Source organism: Dromaius novaehollandiae, chromosome 1, assembly GCF_036370855.1.
Source record: "Dromaius novaehollandiae isolate bDroNov1 chromosome 1, bDroNov1.hap1, whole genome shotgun sequence".
NCBI classification, from domain to species: Eukaryota; Metazoa; Chordata; class Aves; order Casuariiformes; family Dromaiidae; genus Dromaius; species Dromaius novaehollandiae.
The window spans coordinates 47,186,682-47,213,120 of record NC_088098.1 but is presented as its reverse complement, the minus strand read 5'-3'; the positions used below and the strand labels follow the sequence as shown (position 1 = coordinate 47,213,120).

Sequence of the window (26,439 nt, the reverse complement as noted above, 5' to 3'; positions counted from 1 at the left end):
AACTTCTCTGCCTTTTTTTTTTTCCCCCTAATATAGTTCTGTATTCTTGCTGTAAAAGATTTGGCTTAATAAATGATGTTTCTACTCACAGCTTAATGCAAAATCTTCATGAGCTGCTCTGTAAGTCACAGTTATTTTCAGGTTCAAATAAAAAGCTACTTTAAATTATGATATAATAGAATTTCCAGTGTGCATGTTAAATGAGAGATTCCTGATTTATAGAGACAGCATGAGGTTTTTTAAAGTGCTTTCTAACAAAAACATTGTTAACATATGCCAGGACGAGGAGGATGTTAAATAACCTTACTGTGAAACTGGGGGGGGGGGGGGGATGTCTTGGAGTTATGGACACTTATTAAACTTTGAGTGATCTTACAAGCAGAAGGTGATGCTGGAAGTCTTTGGGACCAGTAACTCTGCCCTTCTTAGTGCAATGTATGTTTTAGGCATGGCAATACATACCACTGTTTGTAGGAAGAAGGGGTGGGGGGGAAGCTTGCCCCTTAGCAAAAATTACCCTGTGGAATTGATAAAGCAAAAAGTCTGGGAAGAAGAGGGTGGAGATGGTATTTATACAGAGTTAGTTTCTTCTGAAACCAGGTCAACACTGATCTACTGCAAAGGTGGCTGCAAAACTCCATCTTTTTCCCTGAAGGAAATTTCTGTGGAATATAAGAACATGTGCAAGTTGCAAGGGGAGAGGTAAAAGTAATATTTAGTTGTAGGTTTGAAAGTTCTTTCCATAGAATAGCTTCATTTATTGACTGCCTTGCCTGTGGCTGCAGTTCAGTGAATACCCCAAGCAGTCATGTCACATCAGACCTACGAGTGCAATTTGGTGTTGGACGTAAGGTGGTGTAACAGTGGGGGCTTCTTCCAGAAGAAGCGGTCTTATTCCTGTTTCCCCTTTTCTTGTGTCTCACAGAACAATTGTTAGCTGCAGGATGAATAGATTCAGAGCATCAGCTCACCTTGCGGTTATGCAACCACTAGATCCAGTACAAAGAGGGAGAAAAATCATAGCTAGGAGTGGGACTGCCCCTTTGCATGAAATGATGTAATGGTGCCGTGGAGGATGTGATGCCAGTGTGTGTTCTGAAAGGCGTATTTGTGCTCGTTCTCTTGCGTTAGCGTAATCTGTGCGTGGCTTTGCGTTATCTAGGTAGGAGAACTGACCTGGCTGAAACTAATCCAGTAAGGGGGGGTGGGGAGGGGGTGGAGTCTTCAACCAGATGAATTTTCTGATCTGGTTCGCTGTGCAGCTTCAGCCCTGGTACAGGGAACCAGTTTCCTTTTTTTGCCTGTAACCACGCTTGATTTTTTCAGCTTCAAGTGGAGATGCAGTCTATGACTGAAGTTATAAAAGACTGCTTGACCTGATTAAATAGCCCCCTCCTTACCTAGCTCCAGCACTTACCCAGTGCTTATATGAACTGATTCAGCTTGCAGGCAGCCCTGTTCCCCCTGCCCTTCCTGCCCCCGGTTTCTTGTGGGGCTGGTGAGTTGAATCAGCTCTGTAGGTGTTCAGGCAAGTTCTAAAGATGGTATAATAAAAGCAGCTGGGGCACAGGGCTGAAAGTGAGGCTGTCCCTTTTGGTGGCCCAAATTGTGAGAATGACTCGGTGGTTTCCTGAAAGTTCATCCTAGCAATCCTGTTTCCTTACCCTTCCTCCCACTGTGCTTACATGAAAAATTAAACACAGCAGTTTTAAAGCAGTGAGAGCAGTGACTTAAAATGAATTGTACAGTCATGCTTACAAATGCATTTTTTTCCTCTATCGGTATATGCCTTTTACTTATTCCCTTATGTTTTCACAAGTGTCCGATCTTCCCTTGCTCGCCTGCAATTCTAGCTACTTCAGTTCTCTTTGTTTTTTTGTCTCTTACAATGTGTGTGTTCTCTAAATCTTGATGTCATGCAAATAAACAGTATCTAACTGTGTGTCAAGAGCTGTATAAATATTCCTTAGTTCATTGATGAGGAGAATGTTACTCCTTTAAGTCTGCCAGCTGCTCTACCATCTTGAACAACATGGCTTAGAGAATGATAATCCAAGAATAGCTGGTTTAGGTTCCTGTGTTCACTGAGCTTTTTTCGTATGCAGCATTGAGCAGAATAGCATCATTTGTTTCACAAATGTGTTTGGATTCCTTGGCTCAATTTATTATTTATAAAGCACTGCAGAATACTATTCCTAATTTTAAATAGCCTTGGTGTTTAAAACAGGTAACAGAAACCACTGTCATTATCTAAACATAGAGTGATTTTTTTTTTAAATGCCTTTCATTTTACATACAGCTGTTCATTAAACAAGTTCTGTGTAAGTTATGCTAAATTCTTAATTAGGGCAAGGTGACATCTGGGAATGAAAATGAAGGCTAGTTTCCATTTTAAGATATAGAGCACATTTAAGCCCAGTGTGATGACCTGAGCTGGGACAGCAAATCCTTAGTTAATTTTCTGAGATCTGTTGAAATCATTTACTACTGAAGTATTATGACTATAGAAACAGGTTAAGATATTTTCTTCTAAGAGGGATTTTTTTCCTGGCTATCTTTCCGTTATGGTAACCTTTTGAGCTTTCCTAAAAAATGTTAATCTTCTCATACTTATCTTTAGTGTGATATAAGACCAGAAAGAAGAGTTCACAGTAACTTGTTCAGCCATAAATATCAAGATGCTCATACCTCAAACGTATGCGTGAAGTTCTTAAGTAACTATATTAGTATAAATGCACATCTGATTTTTTACTGGTATGTATTCCAGAAGTGAATTAATTTCAGAAAAGACACACGTGTTAACACATATGCATTCCATCCATGTATGGAGTCAGACTGGTTTGACAACACTAGCGGAATGAATGAAACTACTCAAATTTTACAAGCGTTTTTGTAGCAGTGAGACTATACTAGTAAACACTATGATGAGTTTGTGTGTGTGTTTGTGTGTGTTTAACGTATACTGAAGACCTTGGATGGAGAAAATTTTGGCATGTTGTGTCTCATACTGATGCAGTTTGTTCTGCTTCCTTTAAAGGATGTTATATCATAATTAAGATACATTATAGTGATGCAGCTATACCTGCAGTGCAATATAATGTAACAGACCAAGAGACATTACTGTTTATATCACATGGAGAGTCCAAACATCAAATGATATTCCTATTGCTATGGAATTTAAATTCCTCAGTCTACACTGGTATAGTATTTTTGTATCCCATTAGCAGGAATTTCATACTGTGATCATTAAACTTGTACAACTTTTGTCTCTGGACAAGGGCATGAGTTAAATGTTGATGTCTTTTGGATATAGCTCTACCAGTGGACAGGTCAGTGTTCCTGATTACTGGCCCTCACATCTGCAGCCTGCTCTCATAGGAGTGCTTCTTAACCCATTTCAGTTGAAGTAAGCCAAATGCAAACCATTTAAGTAGTAGTCCTTTGCTAACTTATTTTGACTAAAACATTGAGAAAATGCTGGTATGTACAAACTGAGCAAGAGGCAGAGAAGGTGGCTGAATGGTTAGTGCAAGCTAATGAATCTCTTCCACCGACACAGTGGCTCACAGAGTGCGTATTTAAAGTAGCGATGGAGCACCATTGGCAGTGATGCCAGGTTCAGCACCAACAAGTCTGGGCTAATGACAGTGATGTATTTAAAAATAATCTTGACTCTGCCTGCCAGAAAGGCTGACTAACTCATTTAATAGGGGCATAAACAAACAATATTTGCATAGGATTGACACACAGAAAGAGATTAAAATTACATTTTATTTATGAGTCTGAAGATTAAGGAGAGATACAATAAAAGCCTTTTAAGTAATACAGAAAAGATGTAATGCCTATCTTTAATCAAAATGCCTGCTTTTAGATGCTTCTTCCAATGAATGGGACTAGTTCAAAAGAAAATAGATGAGTATATAATCTTCCTCAGTTAGTTTCTGTTTCATAGGTCTTTGAAAGAGCTTCTTTTTTTTATTTAATTATATGGGAAGTAATATTGTCAAGCACTCAAGAAATAACTTCAAAAACACATGTGGTGATTATACCTGGTAAAGTAGGTCTGACCAGTATAAATACAGGTGCTGATGTTTGTGTTACTCTTTACCTTGAGTAATAGAAGAGGGGCTTTACTGTGGTGGATATCTTCCAAGGAAGCGATTTTCCCTGGCCCCAGGAATTTACCATTGCTGACCAAAAGTACAAACAGATCACCACAGACTGATGGAATACATGGCTGCAAAAAGAGAAGATATGGGACAGTTAGAGAGGCTGTGATCTAATCATGTTGACAGTCTAAATACTGTCAGTTTTCTATAAGCAGTACATCTCCTTTAAGAAGAATTGAAGGAGGATCATGTATTAGTTTTATGTAGTTTTAGAAAGAGCCTTTACAATCTTAATGGCCACTGTGCAAAAAGTTACAGAAGCAAGTCCTCTGGGAGTTTAAGCAGAGAATGGTATCACTGACTAAATGGTTGCAGAGCAAAGCATTTCTTTATCACTTCACCTTCACTATGAAGTTTCTGAGAAATAAAGGCAAGAAACTTGAGTCTGATGTGAGAAAGGGAAACCAGTAGAGCAGTTGAATGAAAGAGATGTTATGGTAAAATCAGTGAGTGAGGAAAATAATTTGCAAGAGTATTCAGAGTGGGACAGGAATGAGGTAAAAGTTAATTAATCAAGCTTTGCTAACAGCTTTTCTTAGTATTTGATATACTGGCAGGAGTTTTGGCTCCTTCCTCCCCCCTCTTGGAGTAATATTATTATGGTTTGCAGTTCATTTTTTTTCATATATTTACCTAAGGGATATTTTAAAGAGGATCATAAAAGTATATACACTTTTTTTCATGTTGTGCTCTCTGATCTCTTTTTGAATTCCAGATCTTATTGCTTTATTTTTTTAGATAGTATTAGAAAGGAAATATAAATGTGACTAGAAATCTTTAGCATCTGGATAAAGTTTGGTTTATCTTGACTAGTCTTGTTCCCTTGAAAGAAGAGCAGAACAGTCTGAATCAAGAAAACGTCAGTTATTTGAATCAATCTACTTGTTTTCTATATTAGTGATAAAAAAAAATTTATGCCACCTGATGGATGCCTTGGAAGTGTATGGCATGATTTGGACAAGTCTGGAATAAAGAAGCATTTCTAAAATCAGTTCACTTTAGATGGACACCTTGAAGTTTACCTGCAGTTATTGAAGCTCCAAACTCAGACTGTGGATGGAGCTAATCTAAATCTTTTTATTTACTGGGAAATTTAAAGTTTGTTCTAAAGTATTTAGAGAACATTGCCCAGGTAGCTCCAAGTTTAGAATGTATTAATCGTAAGATTTACATGAAGCAATTCAGTATTTTGGAATTTTGGCTAGAGAGATTGAGGAAAAGAAGCTTTTAAAGCATGAAAATATGTGGTGCTAAATATGTAAGTTTACATAATACAAGAAAAGAAAGCTAAAACTTTTTTTTTTTCCTTTTTGTTTAATTCATTGCACGGATCTCTAAAGAGTGATTATGCATACCTGATGTGAAGTATAACATAGATACCTTAGGTAAGCTAAAGGTGAACTAGTAAACTTCTTACAACGGTCCCACAGTTTCTTAAGAACTTGTCTGTAGCTGATTTTAGTTGACTTGTCTTGACTCTCCATCTCTCTAATGTCAAGATGCACAGTCTAACAGGTCGTAACTGTTCAAAGAGGCAGTCTTGCTGCTTTGCAGAACTGGAAGTGGTGCTTATCTGACTCTGCAGTGAGCTTCTTCAGGCAGCTAAACAGGCTGAAAATAAAGGGTACAGTTTCACAGTGCAGATGAACTGAATTAACAGTTACTATTAAAAATGGAAAGGGAGTTTTACCTCCTTTCTCATCTTCCTTTTTACTCTGTCCCCTGACATCTAACCACATGTCCTTTCTTTTGCCAACTCTGGAATTAATCTGATTGCAAAGCAAATTGATTCAGCATGCTTACTTGGCAGATGTTTGGTGCTTTTCTGCTAGGTCAGTTTTCTGTCTTTTTGGTGAGTTGAGTGGGCTTGGTGTGGGATCAGAGGAACACCAGAGCTTGCTCAAGATGAGCAGGACCTCCTCCCCATGGCTGAGCTCTAATTCTGCTCAAGTGGCCTTTGAAACCATATCCTGACTCTACAAATCAGAAAGCAGTTTCTGCCAGTTCAGTTTCTTGAACTGACTCCTAGAGGGATTAAGTATATGCCAATGCCAGCACAAGCACAGAATTAAGAAATATGGCAAAAATGGGGGAATGGGATAGGAGTGCCTGTTTCAACTAGCTGTTTCATCAGTTTACTTGTGGCATTAAATGGTGCCCAAAAGTCTGTAAATTAAGTACTGAAGTTTGTGTTTTTTACACTAGTATAGATGATGATCTTCAGAGCAAGGTGTGTCAGTGCACTGGATTTTAACGTAATGCATTTCAGTGCAGAGTAGAATTGTTATGAGCGCTGAATTGGTCAATTAGTGCTCTTGTGTTTTGGGATTGCAAAGTTTAAACAAAAAAGAAAAAACCTACAACTCTCATGTTTACGCAGCTTAAAGTTGCAAGTGTCAAAGTGCATGGGAATTCCAGTTCTTCAGGCCAAAATTAAGCCTACAACCTTTACTTTTTCAAGAGCTCTGGTGCATTATCAAGGACATCTGCTCAACCCCTGCAGCCCTAGCTGTCATCCCACCTATAGTACACAGATGGCTGAGCTGCTGTGGAGCCAGTTGCTGAGCATTACTGTTTACTGCATGGCATTTTAACACAAACAAACTTCAAAATGATGCATTAATCTCTGGTGATTCAGCAACTGATTCAGAAGTAGCTTCGCCCACATGTACACTAGCAGTGAGAAGACTAGATGGAGGATTAATTCAGTAGAGTGTTCCAAGCTATGCAATCTCTGCTTATAAGAGCTGTTAAATTAAGAGTTTCAGACTGATCATTTGCTTCTAAGAATTGTTGTGGGACTGAGATACTTACAGAGGGTTGATCTGCAGGCTGTTCTTGGGTGCACAAAGAAATTTCACCTGCTAAAGTGAAGCCACAATAAGATCATATCCTTGTAATCAATATAACTTCATAGATCAGGCCTGATGTACATCAGTCTTAAAAACCATCTGTGTTAGATAATCTCCAGGGGGATATATTGGTATATATCAGTTTTAAATGGTCTTAGTTTAGTTTTGTGTACAGGCTTTTTTCTGCCCAGAAGCTTAAAGATGCAATGTTGCAGCAGCATAAATGCATTAGTATGTTCTGTGTCTAGAAGAGGACGGACTCTAACTTAAACTGAGCTTATAAATTTAACAGTTCTCAAATCAAACCAGTTTAAATTTCACAGCCTCTCCATAAAAGGGTTTATCAGCATTTATAAATGAGGCAATTTACAGCTCTGCAGTATAACCTCAGAAACTTGTAGTCACAAGCTCGGTACCCTCTTAGAGGTGTGTATATACACATCCGCGCACACAGACACACACACACACAGACACACACACGCACACACACTATGCTATTGCAATTTTAGCTGTACTGTGTTTAGTTACAGTATTTGTTGAGGCATCTGGTTTCTGAGTATTGGTTATAATAACTGCATGTTAAAGGTGGTTTGCTTAATATTTTGTGTTGAGTACCACCATGGTTTTCAGGGCTGTCTTTTTTTCAAGGTAATCAAGAGTTAGTCTAGGCTGTATCCGTACCAACTACCAGATTCCTTTCCAGAAATTTTTCATTGCTAATAATAATACAATTGTAGCAGCAAGAGCACTGACACAGTATGCATTTTTATTTTAGTAGGCTGAGCTAAGGAACAGCTAGTTAATAGTCCTTGCAAACTACTAAAAATGTTCTGTCAGTTTACCATGGCGACTCTTTATTGTGGTCTGCCTGTAGTAGCTGCAGATTCTTACTCAAGTAAATATATTCCTCTTCCACTGTATATATGTCCCACATGCTTGTGGTCAGATGACTTGCCTCGCTTTGACAGCTGGTTCTGCCCCCTTGGGCTAAGTTTCCTTGTGCTTATTCCAGATAGTGTGAAGACGTAGGACAGCCACAACCTGTTTTCCAGATTCCTCTTCATGGTAAGAGTTCAGTCTTGTTTGTATGCTTGAAGTACTCTACTCAAGCAAGTTTACTGCAAATGAGAGGCAGATGGCTCTTTTGGATAAAGTTTCAAAAGTTATCACTTCTAATTGTTTGTTTTTGCCCCTCTGTCTGAAAGTTACTTTCCTTGTGGCTGGAACATCATAGTTTGCTGCATGTATATTCTTTCACTGCTTTATTGTAAAGTAAAGCATGATAGTTTAGACAACTTTCAGCATTTATTTAAGCTAGCTTGTTTTACTAATACGTCTTAGCTGTGAGGGCAGTAGCATCCAGTGTAGGGGAGCTAACCAGTGGATGCAAAGTGTTTCCTTAAAACACACACCACTTAATTTCCCAGATCATACTTTATTTCCTACCAAGACAACACTGCAGAAGTGTGCATCTGAACTGCACAATGATGTAACTAGCAACACAGAATGATGGGATGAGCAGTTGAAAAGCTTTGTATTTTGGTTTGAGGCTTCTGTGTCTCAACAGGTTTGGGACATATGTAAATTTGTACTTCAAGCTCATAGCTGGTGAATCCATGACTAACTACGATCAAGAATTTAAGTTTCAAGATGAGTTTCCTGCTTATTCTTGCAGTATTTATAATTAACTGCTTGTAAAGAGCTAAAGAAAATATATATATATATTTTTTTTCCTAAGATGCACTATCAGGGATAGGGTCTAGCAGTTATGTTGAAACTAACATTCTTAAAGGGGACCTTATGTGATGGTTGAGATTCTTGATGATGAAGATGTTAAGTGTTTGTCATGCTTCATTGAGGGATCCTTTTTGAGAGCTGTACCATTTGCAGCTCATTCTCTGAAGATTACAGTGGTTGAGAAAAACCTCCTTATAAGTGTTTTGAATGGAGAGAGTACGTTCTTCAAGTCCTGAAATAGCTGAGCTTGAAAAATCTTGTAAACACAGACTTCTTTTTCATGGTTCCGAGAATCACACCTCAAAATCTTTTCTGACCAATAAAATTCTTCTGATTGGGGGAAGATAGGAGCATTATTTTGTTTAAGGAGTATTGATCTACTCGGGCTTTCAAAGTCCGTTGTAATTTCATTAGGTTTAACAATCATCACCTTTAAAGCATTTTGATTTTTAAAGCAGTGTATCAATAGATTGGCTCATCAGTGCCCTTTCAGCTTAAAATTTCCTCTAGTTTCATGGCATTTAGACTGTACTGCTAGAGTTCAGACAGTGAAAATCCATATGGTTTCAAATCAGCGTTCTGACTTACGATACATTTGAATTCTGATCGATGCAGATGAGTGTTCAGTTGTTTAAAAATGACAGTACTTTTAAGAGAGAAAGTCTGAACTTTTTGTTGAATCTTAGTGTTTGGGAGGGGGTTGCTTTTTTTGTTTTGTTTTCTTGCACATGTCCAAAATGTAATTGCTATAAACTTTGAATGATTGCCTTCTGACTCATTAAGGTATTAACAGTCTTGCATATGCAACTTATGTATATAGTGCACAAAGTGTGTAGGGAAGTTGGGTTTTGGGTTTTTTTTTTTTTTAAAGCAATTTAGTGAAGCAGTGTCTGGCTGAAGAAAGCATATTAAATGTTCCTTACAGACCTGTATCTGCAGAAGTGTGGGTTATAGCTGTAATCCAGTTTTGGTACATCATTAAACGTTTTGTGTAAGACTGCACTTGGCAAAAAATGGATTGAGAGTTCCCTATCTTGAAAGATTTACAGTTAACATAAATAGTTTATTATCATTATTTAGCTAATGAAAGATGGGGGCCAGAATTCAGCCCGGGGAAAGGCTGAAGCAAATACCACTGAAGAAACCTTGCTTCCTTGCCTATCAGACACGAGCTGGGAGACCAAATGTTTTGTCAGCAGTGCAGGGAAGAGCTGGGCAGCCAGGCGAAGCCGATGAAGGAAGCAGTGGAAATTGAAGTGTAACGAGCTGGGCAAGGCAAGAAACTCATAACGTTCAAGTAGCCCTGTAAAAGTGAGAACACAGTAAATGTAGCATCATCAATTATTTCAAAGAATTTGAAAAGAGAAGGATGCTGTGGTTATAGTTACAGGAGAAAATGTTTTTTTCCCTAAAAGTCTTAAAGTGTTGTGAAGCAACTGGAGCGGGCTGCTCCACCAAGGAAGGTGGGAGCCGGGGTGACTGCAGGGCCACCCGGGCCGTGCTGTCCCCGCCAAGGCGCAGCCCCTGGGGACCCATGCGAGGAGAGCAGAGCAGTGGCCGGGCCTGCACACAGGCCACAGCCAGGCTGCAGCGGAGCCACACAGCATCGTTGGCACGGCCAGGGCACGGGCACCAAGGCGCCTGGACCCCACGTGTAGGGAAAGCCTGCAGAGCCCGCTGGGGCTCTTGGGGTCCAGACATAAATGAAGGAAATAATAAGCTTATGTTTCCAGTCTGCATTCAGCTAAACTATAAAGTCCAACAGCGAAGCTGATTTTAAGGGTATCGGTGCATTCAGTAACTGTTCGAAAAGAATATAATCACTTTATTCACTTTGCATAGTGTAGAGCGGAAAAAAACCCCTCTTATGGTTTTGAATAATTCACGATCATTTTATAAAGATATTAATATGTTTTAATAGTTCTAATCTGTTTTGAAGCAAGAGAGTATATTTCTGATGTATAATCTTACACCATTTTTAGCAGTATTACACTGTTTGGTTCAGTTTCCCAGACTCTTAAGAGCGTTTTGCATGCATATCGAGACAGAGATTGCGGTCAGCTGCAGCTAAAGACACAAAACAAGGTTTAAATAAGAGCTCTTCATTTTAATCTGCTAATTTCAAATTTCATGCGAAAGTAACTTTTCTGCATATGTATGTTCCAGGGCAGCTAAGCTTTAACATTGTAAGGAGTAATAATTTCCTTTTTTCATCAAACATTTACTTAAAGGAGTAGAAGTGGAACAAAATTTAGATACCTGTAAAGATGAGACACCACTTCCTTCTCTGTTGGGACTTGATCAGTACCTATGAACTGGAGGACTAAAATCTGCTAGTGAGAGGAAATGTCTGTGATGCAGAGTATTTCATTGTAGGAATACCAGTTAGCTATAAATAAACTCATTTGTTTGAAACTCTTATGAAATAACAGCACTGTTTTCCTTGCATTGTTTTTAAAAGTAGCTTTGACTATTAAGGTTCTCATAAATAGAAAATTTCCCCTTCCTAGAAATGTGGGGTGAGGCAGGAAGATAGATCCCTATCAATCTCCTAATCCCACAGTACCTTTGCTTCTGGAATAAAGTCTCTACTGGACCACTTTTCCATCATGAGCGTTTTGTTCTTGGTGTTGTATGTTGCTTTTTTTCATCCTCTATTTCTTGATTCCTCACCAGATTAATCTATAAGATCCAAGAAAAAAGTGTATCTTAACTCCAGGGCCCAGCTCGCAAGAAGTTACAGAGCTATGGGAGCATGTAAGAGACTTGAAACATGGTTTCATGCCTGGCTTAAGCTGCTGTAAATCATTGCTGCTGTGAAAAGGGGGAACCTACAGTTCTGCTGCGCCGCTGGTGCAGCTATCGCATTGTACAGTCCTACAGCAAGCGCAGGGCCGTCATTGGGCTGAGAAGTAACACAGACAAAAATAAAACATTACTGCTGGCTGTGAAGTCATGGATGTGCCAGTGCTGGCGCTAGGGAGAGGCCGGAGGCTCAGGCCGAGGAATAGATTGGGGCTAGCCCTTTTGGTGGCAGAATGGATTTGGATGAGATGATAATAAATAAGACCATGGTATTAAAAAGAGAAGACCCTTCCTCCTCGTTAATACCATGACTAAAGTAATCCAGGAGGCCTGGAGAAACCAGATCTCCCCATCTTTTATTCTGTGAGTTTGTGTCAAAAACTTTCATGTGCCTGTATGTTAATTTAGTGTATGTGTATGGCAGAGAATACTAAAGATACAGAGAATCTTTAAATATAATTTTGCAGTACCATAAGTACTGTGGGTACCATAGGTAGGAATTTTTTCTTTTCTTAGTGTTTGTGCCAATTTCTGTGAGAGTTATTTTCCAGCTTTTCCAAGTTTAGTATTTTCAGTATTTGACTGAAATCTGTACAAGATAACCTATAAATTAAGCTTTTCCTTTCCCTGTACTGTATTGTGCATTTTCATACGTTGCTGAGTTAGTGCAAGACAGCTATAGCACTAATACCTAGAATTCAGTATTTTTGTTGGAACATGCTAATTCTGAAGGCCGAAACACTAAAAGGTTTAAAAAAGTATTGAATAAAGTAACTGTAGGCTGTGCTGATAAATATGACTAAAATTGAGACTGTCATAAACCATCCTTTTTATGGGAAAGATTATAGACATGGCTTTTCTGGTGGAAAAATAGTGGTGTTTATGTAATCTGATTTTTTTCTGGAAAACAGAAGATGCTAGAGACAGCGATTATAGAATGGAAAAGAGATTGCAGGTTGTAGTATCTGACCAGGCTGGCATAGGGAAAAGTGTATTCTTCATTTGTACTAAGCCTGTAATCATTATTGGTGGATAAAATTGGATTAAACTATTCAAAATGAACTCTCTTGTGCATAGCCATTCAAACTAGACACTTAGTGAAGCAAAAATTCTGTTTGAAATGAGATAATCTTTTGTTGTATTCTTGAAAATATCAATACAGTAGATCTATGTGGAAGCATTGAAAAGATTCTTCAGCTATTTAAAGAAGAATAATTAATTTGCAAATGAAACTGCTTTAAAAATATTGTTTTTTTGTAATTGCAAGGAACTCGTGGTGTTCCCGTAACTGAAAAAAACAGTGCATTTAAGAATCGCAGAGCATTTCAGGTTGGAAGAGATCCAACTAGAGACCTCAGGAAGTCTCTAGTCCAAATGCCTTCTCAAAGCAGAGTCAGAGATGAGACCATCCTATGAGATCAGACCTGAATTTCAGAATTTTACTTGTTTACTCTTCATTTTGGCAAAATACTGTCGTATGCACAATATTTCTGCTATAGCAAAATGTCAGAAAGAAGTAACATCTTCTTAAGAAACAACTTTTTGCAAGAAGTGCATGTCTGTCAGTGCTGGAGTTGGTCTTACCTGAAAGTGTGTCTACAACTGAATAGTTCTCTCATTCGTTTTTAGGGAGTTGAGCTTTTTTGTAAATGAAGTAGTACAGATTTCTGGCACTGTGCGTATAAACAGTGTGTTATTTTGTTGCTACTATTTTCTTTAAAACAAGGAGAGAGAGATTTTCGAGACAGATGATGGATTCTAAGTGATCTGTGAGTAGTGGTTGTGTCCCACCTCACTGTGTGCAGCTGTGGACTAATAAAGTGCTTCTGCAAGGAAGCTGAACATTTGTTAGATCTTCAGTCTCATGTTTTATATGCATGTCTGTAGTCTTTTGTCTTAATTAAACTAACAGTGGAGCATGCTAGTGGGAGAGTAAGAATCATTTGTGTGTGCGTGTGCACGCACACACGCACACACACCAGTTTCTATAGTCTTTCCTTGCACGTCACTCAGAGTTTAGTGTAGTACTAGGCACACTTCAAAAGACTGCAGTCCTCACCTTAGTCAAACAAAACCTCTCTTTCTAAGAGCAGAATGGGCTTCAAATGAGTTACATTGCTATTTGCACAATTGATCGGGCAAGTTTAGTCATCATCAGGGTAGGAGATAGTTCACAGAAATTCCAGCAAAATTAAAGGGTGAAAAATCGAGTGTATTTGTTACGTACCTAGCTGCTTTTCTGCATATGTAACTACTTTCATTAATATTCTAACTTTTTTTGATTACACAATACCATTGCTGCCTGTAAAAAAATAAAATAAAGCTTTCATACTATGTAAAAAAATCTTTTAGACTGACACCATTTGTTCTTATGTTAATACAGGAATATGTATGTCAGTGTTAAACATCTTTATGACTTTGCAATGAGAAGCCTGTATAACCTAAGTATACTGTATTTGAAGCAAAGTAAATTTAGTATACAGACAAATCCTTTAATCATTGGCTCATATAAAAAGTAGATATTACAATGTTTTTAATACAGCTTTTAACAGAAAATTAAGTATTTATGGTGCTTCATAACTTGTTTTACGTTCCTTTTACATACTGCCTAATGTAGGTATCCAAACAGACAAGGCTTGATCTGAATACTTAATACTGTGTTAAATTAGTGTCTGTTAAATCCTACAAAATTCTTAGGAAGATTTGGACGCCTAACACTATAGCTGCAGTGTTGATGGCAGAACAATCAACTTGGGGTTTTTTGCGGGTGGGTTTTTTTGTGGGGGTTTTTTTTTTGTTCACACATCTGGTTTTTGCCTCCCGGTAACGCTTTATATTAATTACAGGATTGACCTTTAAGCACTCCTGTTAAGACTATAAAATCAGTATGAGTTCAGAAGAAGTTGGATTTTTTCTTGATATGTAGCAACAAAATTGTTGGCTAGGTTCCAATTTTTAAGATGTTAGTTACATCCCTGCTGATGTCCTTGCCAATAACACACTTTGGCTCTCGCGTGGAGTTTATTGTAATGTGGCTCTTTGGGAAGGCAGTGGGGAAGAATAGGAAATCTCCACTTGAGTTACCTGCGTAAAATGAGAAGAATTTTGCAAATAGAAACTAAATGATTACCTTTAGAGCATAATTGAGCTTTAAATTCTTCAGGAATGTCACCTTCAAACAACTGTGAAGATTGTTTACTTAGGTGAACTATATTTTCCCCAAGATATTTTTACCGTTGAGGCTATAGATGTTAAGCATCTTCTCTCCTTTCTTTGACAGGAAATTCTGGTGATTAAAGATCATGGCAACCATAGAGGAACTGGCCCATCAAATTATTGAACAGCAAATGGGAGAGGTACATAAACTTTGAGTCCTATTTAAAAGACGTGGAGTAATAAAATGTACAGGCTGATAAATAAAAAACAAAGCCACAAGAGAAAATAATTTTTAGTATACTTAAGGCTTCAGAAGACCCTCCCATGGAAGACTGGAAGAATTTACTATGTCCACCTTAAAGTTATGCTGCAAATTCTTTCTTGCCAAAGTTTATCCTACAGAAATGAAGCTAGAGAAAATCTCGCAGTGGTTCTAGTGAGTGGCTAGTTCAGCTGTGCTTTTGAGGCCTGTAGTAGTCTCCAGAGAGCTCTCCGGTTGGATAATAATTGCTTTGCTCACTTTTAGTTACGAACTTGCAGTCAAGAGAGTTTTCAGTAAAGGAATTGCTTCAATTGTTGTCATTTTGTTTGTTTTTGTAAGTAAAAGTTTGCAGTGCTCCTCACTGTAAAGTATTTGTTGATGTTCGTTATAAGTCAGGGGAGGATTTAGTTCTTGTTTTTGCCAACTTCTGTTTTTATTTTCTGTAACCTCTCTACAGAATGTGTGTACTGCAGTCAGAGTACGTCTAGAGATGCACAAATAGATTGGAAGTGTGGATAAGCATATATGTACTTCTTTAGAAAATTTCATCATAGTGCGGTCTCTTTAAAATTAGTACTGCTTGAAATTAGGTAGAAGTAGAAAAATGATATTTATTAGCTTGGAATATCCAGTCTTGGTTTCTTGTCTGGTGTGGTACACAGAGTTATTTTTCAAGTAATTTTAGTTTTTTTCAGTCTTGATTTCAAATAGAAAGGTGTGTTTGGGGGGTCTTAATCCTCTTACATATAAATTCTTATGTCTTTCATTATTGTAGCATCTGAGTTGCTGCAGCTACCTCAAAGGACACAAGCATTATATGTCATGTGTGGCATATTCGTTGCTCTCCCTCATGCTTTTTACGGGGCAGAGGGTTGTCTAGTGTGGTTTTATTTTGGTAACGTAATTCCTTGGGGAGGTCTAGGTATGGCTGTATTTCATGTTCTGTTTTGTGCAAAAGAACGCATTAGTCAAAGCTAGTTGAAGTACACGTTCCACCTGGAAAAGGGGATGGTGAGTTTTATGGTGCTTCTTAGTCTCCATGAGAGTTGTTTCTCCGTCTTGTAATGTGGCTGAGCTGGTGAGCTGGTGCAGTGTTTCACTGCCCCTGGAAAGGGAAGGTCCTTTTCTTGTTACTTGCCTTGTGTCAGTGGTTGTTAAATTGTTCTAGGAGCTGATTCAGCTTCCCACATCGGCAGAAAACTAACCCGGGCAAAACAGATGGAAGGTTTTCCATTGGCTTAGCGAGTCGAGTAGTGTCTGAGAAGGCCCTGCTGTGTGCCAGGAGGCGGCTGGCAGCCCAAAGAAGGGCGGCAGAGGAGAAGGCCAGGGAGCAGGAGTCTGCTGCTTCCGTAGATAGGGAGCCGTTCCTACCCATAGCTGACCTGAAGCTTGTAACTGGTAATCTGCTTGGCGAAGTTCATAACAGATGTGAGCTTTGGAAACCGTATTTGAAGCTCTATGGAACTTCAGCAGTATTTTCGCTAGCACTTGTAATCCCTTGAATGTTGAAATGGCTTTAACTGAATTTACAAGAAGGATTTATGTAAGTGGAACATGAAGGAAAAAAACAGTTTTTCCCATTCTTAAAAAAAATGGAAGATGCTTCTATCTCTCAGTAAAATAATCATCAGAAGTGTTCTATAATGTAGTTTTGATTTCTTTATAATGTTGATTCTTGCTCATGAACCATTTTAAAATATAGACTTATGAATGTTTTTATGATGATGTTCACAAAGATGTGCTTTTGTCAGTTTGGATCTTTTTTGCATAAAAGCAAAACTTACTAAAAAAAAGATAATTTATAGCTTGGCCATGAATCTGCCAACTATTAATCATATTTTATTGAGTGTTTGATAATTAATGTCTACATCAAAATCACATTCCTTAATTCAGGTTGGGAGGTTGTATGTCAAGAGCCCCCCAAAATCATCTTTCTTTAATCTGTGGTTCTGTACACTAAGTATGTGGCTGTGTGTTTCCACAGTCCTGCCAGGTTACAGTAACAGAAGAAAGTTGCCTATTTGTCTAAACAGAATCTGTCACATACATGCAAAATATAATTTTTAACAAATACTATAATTATGCTGGTCAATAGTATTTTTTTAACTGCAATAAAAACTTCTGTTCTTTATAGAAGTAAAGCTGTCAAATTGACAGTTTGTGGAAATGATGATAAGCAGTTTTACCTTCTGCAGCACATAGATTGTGACGCTTTAAAGGACCAAGCGTAAACCAGTCCCGGAATATATAGCTAATTTTGTGAAGCAAAGAGAAATTCATATAAAACCCTGTCTGCCTGTAAATCACCATATCATTTGAAAGGCTGATGCAGAATTTTTGTGCTTGCATGTATCTCTTGCAAACTCTAAATTTTGCTATATAATGGATTCTTCTTTGTCCTTTACTTAAGCAAAGAATTGGATGAACTGTTTGAATACTGACAGTATTTGTAGTTATGAAAAATCTTATATTTTTGGAAAGCAGTGTTCAAAAACGTCTCGGGCAGTAGTTTAACAGGTATTTCTTTTGATTCTGCTGACAGTTTAAGCAGTCCGCCCAGCAGCTTAATCCCACCCATGCATTTGTTTAGATGCATCTCAGTATTGTGGACACCTGCACTGAAGGTTTGATCTAGATTAAGAATAACCTCCGTCTGTCCATGTTTTGCTGGGCTATTTTTTAACCCTGCCGTGCCCTAGTCAAGAGCACTGAATGACTAAACAACCAGTTTTGCCTACCAAGCTAAAGGGATAGCAGCAAGTAATTTACAGGAGCTGAGATTAGTACTGAAAGTAATGTCTTTTTGGGTGGAGTTGTGAAATCAGTTTAGGCTGATAGGAGTTTGTGTTTCTGCCCTAAGAGGAAGTCTTACCCACCACCCCTTCCCCTTCTCATACTTGGCTCCAGCCGTGTTCTTGCCTCCTTCTTCATGCTGGTACTAAGAACCTACGAGGTGGTTTGGTCAGCAAAATCAGGAAGCTAATCCAGCAGAAACAGCAAAGCTTTCAACCAGTCACTAAACCGTACTCTTACTGCAGATATAGATATATATTCTGTATATTAATCCTAGAAAAAAACCCAGTTGAATAGGAGTGTTTTCGTAATAGTGTAAATGTTGGGAATTATTATTAATACAGAATTGCAGGATGTTACAGAATTTTTTGAACTGTATAACAAGTTCTGGGGCAAAGAGTTGGAGGAGTTGCTATGGATTTTAAGTTAAATCAAAAATGTCAGCCTGAAGGTATCTGAATACTCTGTGAAGACAAACTTCATTTATACTACAGTAAGTCCCGCCTTACTGATCAAGCCTGTGTAAATAGCAGTTGTGCTTCTTAACATTTATTGAAAAATAATGTAATGAGTAACACTTTCCACTGCATACCTTTGCATTATGGCATGTTAAGAAATTAAAAATATTCATAATATTTAAAGCACTTCCACAAACTGTCTCAGAGCATTCACACAGAAGTTTGTTTGTTTTAAGATACATTGCTCACTGACCTCACACATTTCATTAATTTACTCTTTCTTGATAATTCCCCAGTATAGAATTCTGTTATTCTGTTTTTGCTGGTTTAAGGCTTAGCAGAACAGAAAAGGACAAATGCTGTGTTTCCACACCAAAAATTCTTTTGTCGCTTTTAGTAAGGTAAAAGTATGTTAGTGTAAATGTGGCACAGCTATGATAGAAGGTATCCTGTGGGGTATGTCTCTCATACATATTAGCAGTTGTAATTCAGAAAATCCTCAATCCGATTGTGTGATTTTGTCAGAAATGAATAGTTTTACCAAAAATGTTTCTAACTTTTATGTTGGATGGTATTTTACAATGGCTTTAAAACATTGAAATTAGTAGAATTTTCTAACCTGCAAAATTAAGCAGTTAAATTAGATTGCAAGTATTTGCATTCTGTATACAATAAAAGTGTCACACTTCCCAAAGCGTTCTGCAGAGAAATCAGAAGTGGTGAAACCATACGGTAGTACTGCAGTATATCCATTGTCAATCTATTGTATTTGTTTCTTCCTTCTAGATTACCCATTCCCAGGGAGCTGTTACACAAACACTAATGGATGGGACAGCACAACGAATACAGATTGTCCCTGCAGATTCAGGCCTCTCTTTACCACAGCGCATACAGGTATGCTTCCTCCAGTATTTTTTACAAGCAGTGATGAAGTATTTGTTTCTGCCAGTTTTCATGTATATTTTTTTTTATTTGCTTTATATTATTTTCTGAGATGTAAATATTCAGTCCTGGATGGCAGAGACCATTTCTGTATAAACAGGAATAAAAGGTCTAGAAAACATTCCAACACTGTGTCTTCTCTTCAGACCTGGAGAATTCCCTCTTGTTTGGGATCTGTTGCCTACATTAGTTAAAAATTATGTTAATTGGGTCCAAAACCAGCTAACAAAAGACTTTTCCTACTTTTCTGTCTAAGAATTTTAAGATTAACAAGAATTAGAAACATGGAACAGAAAAGGACTTTTCCCCATACCATAATAATATTGCTGTTTAAAAGCTGAATAGTTTTTAGATTTGGTAATTCAGCTGAGTTCTTGGAACATTTCTATACTTTGCAGGGGGAGGGAATGCTGCAGGGATCATAGTAAGCAGCTATATTTTTGGTATTATTGATACAAGTCATAAAAAGTACTGGCAAGCTAAAGTCTAAGAAGTGCATTAAAGGTTGCTGTTTGCTGGCTGTCCCAACTAATGTTATACATCCCACTGTACTGCTTTGTAGCCTAGTGAGGTAATAATCTCCTCCTGACTTCAGTTTGGCAGTGTGGATAGTTAAACCGTAATCAACACAGATTTATGTATACGGAGGTGAGGAGAATTTGGGGAATAGGATTTTACTTTTCATCCCTTAAAAGTCAGTGCAAGTCCCTGCAAGCGTTTTGTTTTTAAATTTCCTCTTAGAGAAAAATACCAACTGCAGAATAAATTTTAAAATGTTCTCAGATAGATGTTGTTGTGCAGAGAGACACTCCAGGTGAGCCAGCTGCTAGCGAAATCTTGGCTGCTTTTCCTTTTGCTGCTTCACTCTTCAGTGTTTTTCACTGGCATTTCCTGCTTCAGTGCATTGCATTCAAGCTTTGTCCTACCTTCCAAGACTGTTCACAACTGCCCCCTGCCCCATACATGATCTTTTGTTTTGTTTTATCACCTTTCTACCTGTACTCTTATTCATGATGCCAGTCTTACCTATCCAGTAGATCTTTATTCTTTCAGGTACCTCCCTGACTTTTCTATGTCAGCCTTTACTTTGTGTACAGCTGTACCTTTAAATAACTAGTTGATGTTAATCAGTTGCTGTCTCATTTTCCATTTTTTCCCTATCGAAACCTGTGTATGCTATAATGCCCCTTATATTGTAAGCCATTTAATGTAATCTCAGCATCAGGGTCTGAATGTGGGACACTGTCTAAAACCATAAGCCTTTATTTTTGAACAGCAAGACAGCTCTGTTGGTTCAAAGCCAGTTGCAGACTTCTAAACTCTTGTGTGTCAGCCAGTGAGGGGGAGAAGAGAGGACTGTTTTTGGGTAGGGACTACAGCTACTGCAAATCTGATGAACATGGAAGAATTGTATTTCTGAGGGTTGTTATTTTTCGGGGGCCTTTATACAGTTTTTCATCATCTCAGGTAGCTGGAAGATCCCATGTTTCACAGCTAGTTTGTCCTATGTCTATTTTCACCACACTCATTGATTCCTTCTTCAAAATGGATAGTGAGCTCTTTGGGACAGGCGTTTTCTCTTGATATGCGTGGAACAACATGTAGTAGAACGGGATGCTTCCTGCAACAGGCTCTACAAACATGGCAGCACTATAAATAATAATAAATTAGATATGAGGTAGAACTTAGTAATGAAAATTTTGCAAAAAGCAGAATTTGTAGTCAAAAATAAACTGCTTGTAGGAGAAATACAGTTCAGTAAGATGTTCAAAAGGAATATGTTAAATTGGTTCATTTTGAGTTTATAATTTCAGTTAATGTTTTTTGCTTTATGTGACATCTCGAAATATAAAATGCCCAGTAAAATGTTCTTCAAAACATGTTTCACTAGTCTCCTGTTTTAGGGAACTTTAGCATTTTGGTTTTGAGGATAAAAGATGATTGCCACGTTTGTTCCTAAATGGACATTTCTGTTCAAAACCAGCTCTGTTCTAAACTAGTAGATTCTGCATAGGTTTAAAAACTTTTTTTTTTCTTCTAGAACAGGAACATTGACTTATTTAGGTAATTAATTTATTGAAATGATGTTCAAATAGAAGTCAAGACTCGTTTAAAAAAAGACTTTGAGAGCCATGAAAGAAAAAGACTCTCTTCCACTATCATCAAGATGCTTAAATGAAAGACATGGGGAGAAGGTATTTTTAAGAAGGCAATCCTGAGTTACTATATTTTTGTTTTACGACATGATCCCCATGGCAATATTGAGTTTCAGATTATTAGGAAATGTAATGTGTTGTTGTTGTTGAACCCTGGTGGAGTTCTTTGAGAAGATGAGTGATGGGTTTTTTTTTTCCTCTGATTATTGAACATTTAGGTCTTGCAAGTTGTTATACTTAGATGGGCAGCTCCACTTTCAAAGTCTCTTTGCGATTTAAGTGGAGTTTGTGCAGGTATATGACCATAAGAGGCCAGCTGCAGACAGACTGTTCTTAATTGCTTAAACTGCTTTCTGTTGCGACTCTGTCAGCTGCCAAATAAATGTTTTAGAGCTGCAGAAGGCATTTGTGTGGGTTAGAGACCTTTGTATGGATAAAATAACAAGATAACAGTTGGAATAACGTCGTTCACTAGATTTCTACTATGTTATGCAGCAAGATCTACTTGGGCTGCCCCCTAGAATGCCAGGAAGCCACTTGAAGAATTGGGACACTATTTGTTAAAGATGAGATGAAACGAATTTTATGAATTAGCAATGGTTATTCTGCCTATCATCCTGCTGTATTTATCTACAAGTAAAATATGGAGCTGGCCTACTACAGGAAAGCATATTGTTTCAGACATGGTATAAATGTTCAGCTATGTTCAGAATTTAACATATATAATCAGAAAATACTTTCACCTTTAGCTCAAAGTTGTATGTTGGTTATTTTTGACATAGTATTTTTTGAGTTAGGTGTAATATAAAACTAACTAGATAAAGTATATGCCATATTATTTTTTAAAATGTTTTTGATGTATACAATTGCACTTTCAAATTTCAATAGTGAGGCTGATTTTAGGTAAGTTTATCTTCTAAAGAACAGTTGTGGAAATTCAAGAAACAGCATGATATTCTATGTTTTGCTTTTGTACCTGTATGCACCCAGCTGAGGATTTTATGCAGCAGATTTCTCCTAATCCCAATAAAGTAGAGGTGTTCAGAAAGAAGGGGGAAGGGGAGCTACTTAGAAAATAGTCAGAAATGACACAAGAGAACTGAAGTTTGTAAAATGAGGAAAAATGGAATAAAAGGAGAAAATTAAAAAGGCAATTAAAATGTTTGCCTTAGTTTGCATTCTAAGGAGTATAGAACCAACAGAAAGGAAATGGAAGGAGATGCAAGGGACTGCCGCAGTCATTCATAGTCCTGGACATGTGGCTATCTCCGAAAACGGAATGAAAAATCCCGTATTAATGAGGTTGATAACTGGTATGGGGGTTTTGTTCCACCTCCCACCCTACTCTCCAAGTGTCAGAGTAATTAACAATTCTTTCCTTGTGTCTTTAGCCTCTGGAGTTTTATAATCTTACCTGTACTTCTAGGCTAAGTAAGTTTTTAATTCTGTTTTTGCAGAGAAATATTTGGAAATATGATCCCTAAAACTACTAATAGCAAAAGGCCACCAGAAGGACATACATTCCTTTTGTGTATTTTGAATCTCATAATTGCTGAATATTTGAAATTTGGTGGTATTGATTTATGTCTGCTGAAATTAGATACTCATTAATAAATCTGTTGCTGCTTATCTTTTTCAAATGTAAACTATACACAAGTTTTTGAAACAAACTAAATACACTGAACATTTGGCGAAACTAATATGCTATTTGTGAAGGTGCAGTAGTACCGCCGATAAAACACAGACTTCTTGTGTGAACTTGTGCCTCATTGAATTTCTACATGCCCTGTTTTCCACCTAGAAAATATGTATGATATTGCTGCCCTACTTGCGTGAAGCTAATGAAGACATAATAAATTGTTTCATTAGTAATAAGACCGTGTAAGCGTTGGGTATAGATAGAGACACATTAATGTTTGGTTATTAAAACTTTTAAATTGGACCTGTTTTACTGATTTGTAATTCAAAAATAGTTTGCAGAAAATAGTGTTTGTAGAATGCTTCTCCTTAGTCTTCAGAATTAACCAGGCAGTTTTTGGTATAGACTTTTGTATGGAGAAAGGCAGGAAGTGATTAGAAGTGAGATTTATAATGGAAGAGAGGTGTAATCTTAACTGTTGTCTTTGAGGATTATAACCTTCTGACGAAGTTAGCAGAAAATGGAGTTTAGTGAAGGGCGAAGAGCAAAAATGTAATAAAAATCAGCTATTTTTGCTTGAAAATAGAGATGAAATGGAAAAAATAATGTAGGCCAGTTCTTGATTATGAAATGAAACATTATGAAATTAAGTTTTCCATTAAAAGAACAGAAAATGGCAGGGAGAGAGTGACTGTTTAAATTATTTTATTTAGGAATATATATATAAAAAATCTAAAGCCTAACATGTATGTACAGGTGAAACAGGATTATTGCTTTTCTTGTTGTTTAATGCGTATTTTTTTCCCTCGGAAGTAAGGGTACAGTTGCGGTGTTAGAAAGTTCGTGGTTAAGCATCCAAATTTAGGAGGTGCCGAGCACCTCTTGCGATATGCGGTGAATTTGGGGGAGTTAAGATTTCTGAGAACATTACAGGTCCTAGGGCTGAATTACAGCCATACCTCAAATTCTGGATGCTACAATTGTCAGGGGTTTCAGCAGTGCTGTAGAAACGTGGGCCATGTAAAACTCAAATACGAATTCAGGTTTTGACTTCAAGCACCCTTGACTGAAGTGTATTTAAAATAAAGTGAAAATCCACGGTTTTGCCTGAGTTTACTTAACTCTTGTGTGACAGAGGGGTAGATGATCCTGCTTCACAAATGCCAAGGGCAAAAATCCCATTTTCTTCAGTGCCCAGATTGGGCCTTAAGAGTGAACTTAAATTACCATAACAATTTGAGATAAATGTATTATTAGATTGTCACAGATCAGCAGACGGGCCAGAAGATTCAGATTGTTACAGCACTTGATCAGAGCTCAGCAGGCAAGCAGTTCATCCTAACAAATCATGATGGCTCTACCCCAAGCAAGGTGATCCTTGCCAGACAAGATTCCACTCCAGGAAAAGTTTTCCTAGCAACTCCAGATGCTGCAGGTGTCAACCAACTGTTTTTTGCATCCCCTGATATATCTGCACAACACATCCAGGTAGATAATCCACTTTATTTCATAATATTGGTTCAAATGGGATAAGAAGAGATGTTTTATTTCCAAATATGTCTGTCTGGGTTCTCCTTTTTTTGAGGGTTTTTTTTTTTTTTTAACTGTATATTTTTCCTTGCATTAGGATGTGGCACAGATGCTTAGCAATTATGAAGAAAACAATTCTTTTTTTGTAAATTTGTTGCTTTTTAAATTTATACTCTGGCTCATGAGGTTAGAAAGACTTTTTTTTATTGTCATTTCCAGCTCCTGCCATACTGACAGTCCTTCTTATTTCTGCTTCATTGAGTCTCCATCTATTTTCAAATATCATTGAAAACTTGCTTTTTTCTCCCTTTTCTTTATCACTTAACATTTTTTTTCTTCTTGTTTTCCTTTTCACATACTGTTGTAACTACTGTTGAACCATGTGAATCATTCTCCAAGGGTAGTTTCTGAGAGGGACTGTATAGTATGGAAGTATATTGCACAGTGGGGGTGGGAAAGCAACATTAAAGATTCTGGGTTTACTGATGTGGGATTGTAGATAGTGAGGGTTGAAACTCCCCAGACAGGCCCCCAGGGCTCCTTACTTGCACACAAGCTGTGTGTGCTGCATCCTTAGCCCTCACCCTCTGACTTTTGAATCTTCTGGCCCACATCCTCACTTAAAGAGCATGTGGCGGCCCTGATTTGAAGAGTGTGAAAGCATGCACAGAAAGCTTGAGAGATGTGAGCTTGTTCTGCGTGAAGTAGGACACTATTGCACATCAGCTGAAGCGTAGCGTTATTGCGTACTGATTTATCCACATACATTTATGCTGCTGTTAAATAGATCAGTGTGGTAGGCCAGACACCGTAAGGACTGTTATACTAACAGTCCATTTAGTCCATTATCAAACATATGCATAGGGAAAGGTATTGAAAATGGGACAAGTAAACAGTAGTCCTTCTGAGCATATTCTTTCACTTGCAGTAGTCAGTGGCTTAGAGTGACCTCCTGATTCAGAGCTTATAGCGAGACCATCACATTTGATAGCTGTCTCTGGATCTGTCCTCCATTCATTAGTTAATTAACTGTTTTGTTATTTATATAGACCATTTATGCTTTGGCCTGCACAATATCCTACGGTTGTAAATTCGTAAATTCTGTGGAATAATTGTATGTTGTGCAAAGAATACTTACTTTAGTTTGTTTTATCTTCTGAGAAGTGTTTCATTAGGTGTCTCTAGCACTATGAGAAAAAGCAGTAAAGGATTCTTTTGTTCTTGTAAATCTCTGTTATATCCTGTGTCAAGTAATCTTTTTTCCAAACTGAAGTCTCCTAATCATTTTAGTTTCTACTTGTTTGGGAGCCAGTCCGCATCTCTGATTAACTACCCACATGTGCAAGCTTGAAGCATAACTCTGTATTGTGTATTACATATTTTTCGAAACTAATAAATCTTTGCAAATAGAATTCCTTGGAGCAAAGACCTTGCTATCTGATTCTGAATTTCTGATTGCTGTGAATATGGAAGCAGAAGCAAAAGTCAATCTGATTGAGAGGAATTTCAGCATGTGTCGTAGTGTCATACATTTGTATCTTATGTAAACCTCAACAGAAACATAAACCAGTGGGATGTGGTTTCTAGTAATCCTTGTAGAAAATTATTTTCAACAGCAGCCTCGAAGATAAGAGATGGGAAGTGTATCACACTGATTTAAAAAAGCAAGATTTGGATGTAGGGAAAGTCTGGATGATCAGTTCAAAGCTCCAGTTCTAGTTGTATGATTTGGGCAAAATAGGATAGCTTGAGAGGCAACAGAGTATTCTGTTAGGTAAGTTTGTTCTTTTGTCAATTCAGATGTATTGGTAGGGAATGTTTTTTCCACTTAATGGTGCTGAAATAGAGTAACATTTGTTGGTTATTCAACTGCATGTTCCCTGGGCTTTTTCATATTTTTCTGTCCTGAATGGACTTTTCATCTTCAGTTTTGCTTTTTT

At 37.6% G+C, this 26,439-nt stretch overlaps 1 protein-coding gene across 8 annotated transcripts in view; it reads left to right on the top strand.

Annotated features, from left to right (window-relative positions):
* NR2C1 (nuclear receptor subfamily 2 group C member 1) overlaps positions 1–26,439 on the top strand; it is a 53,722-nt gene that overhangs the window by 4,033 nt on the left and 23,250 nt on the right. For 2 of the 8 annotated variants that reach the window (XM_064510330.1, XM_064510326.1), the window contains 3 exons: positions 14,844–14,919; positions 19,019–19,126; positions 24,227–24,457. In XM_064510330.1, the coding sequence (XP_064366400.1) occupies positions 14,866–14,919; positions 19,019–19,126; positions 24,227–24,457 (393 nt within the window). In that variant the 5' untranslated portion in view covers positions 14,844–14,865. Of the gene's footprint in view, positions 1–8,033; positions 8,087–14,843; positions 14,920–19,018; positions 19,127–24,226; positions 24,458–26,439 lie in introns of those variants that run through there. The other 6 variants (XM_064510345.1, XM_064510354.1, XM_064510329.1 and 3 more) reach the window with 5 other exon arrangements.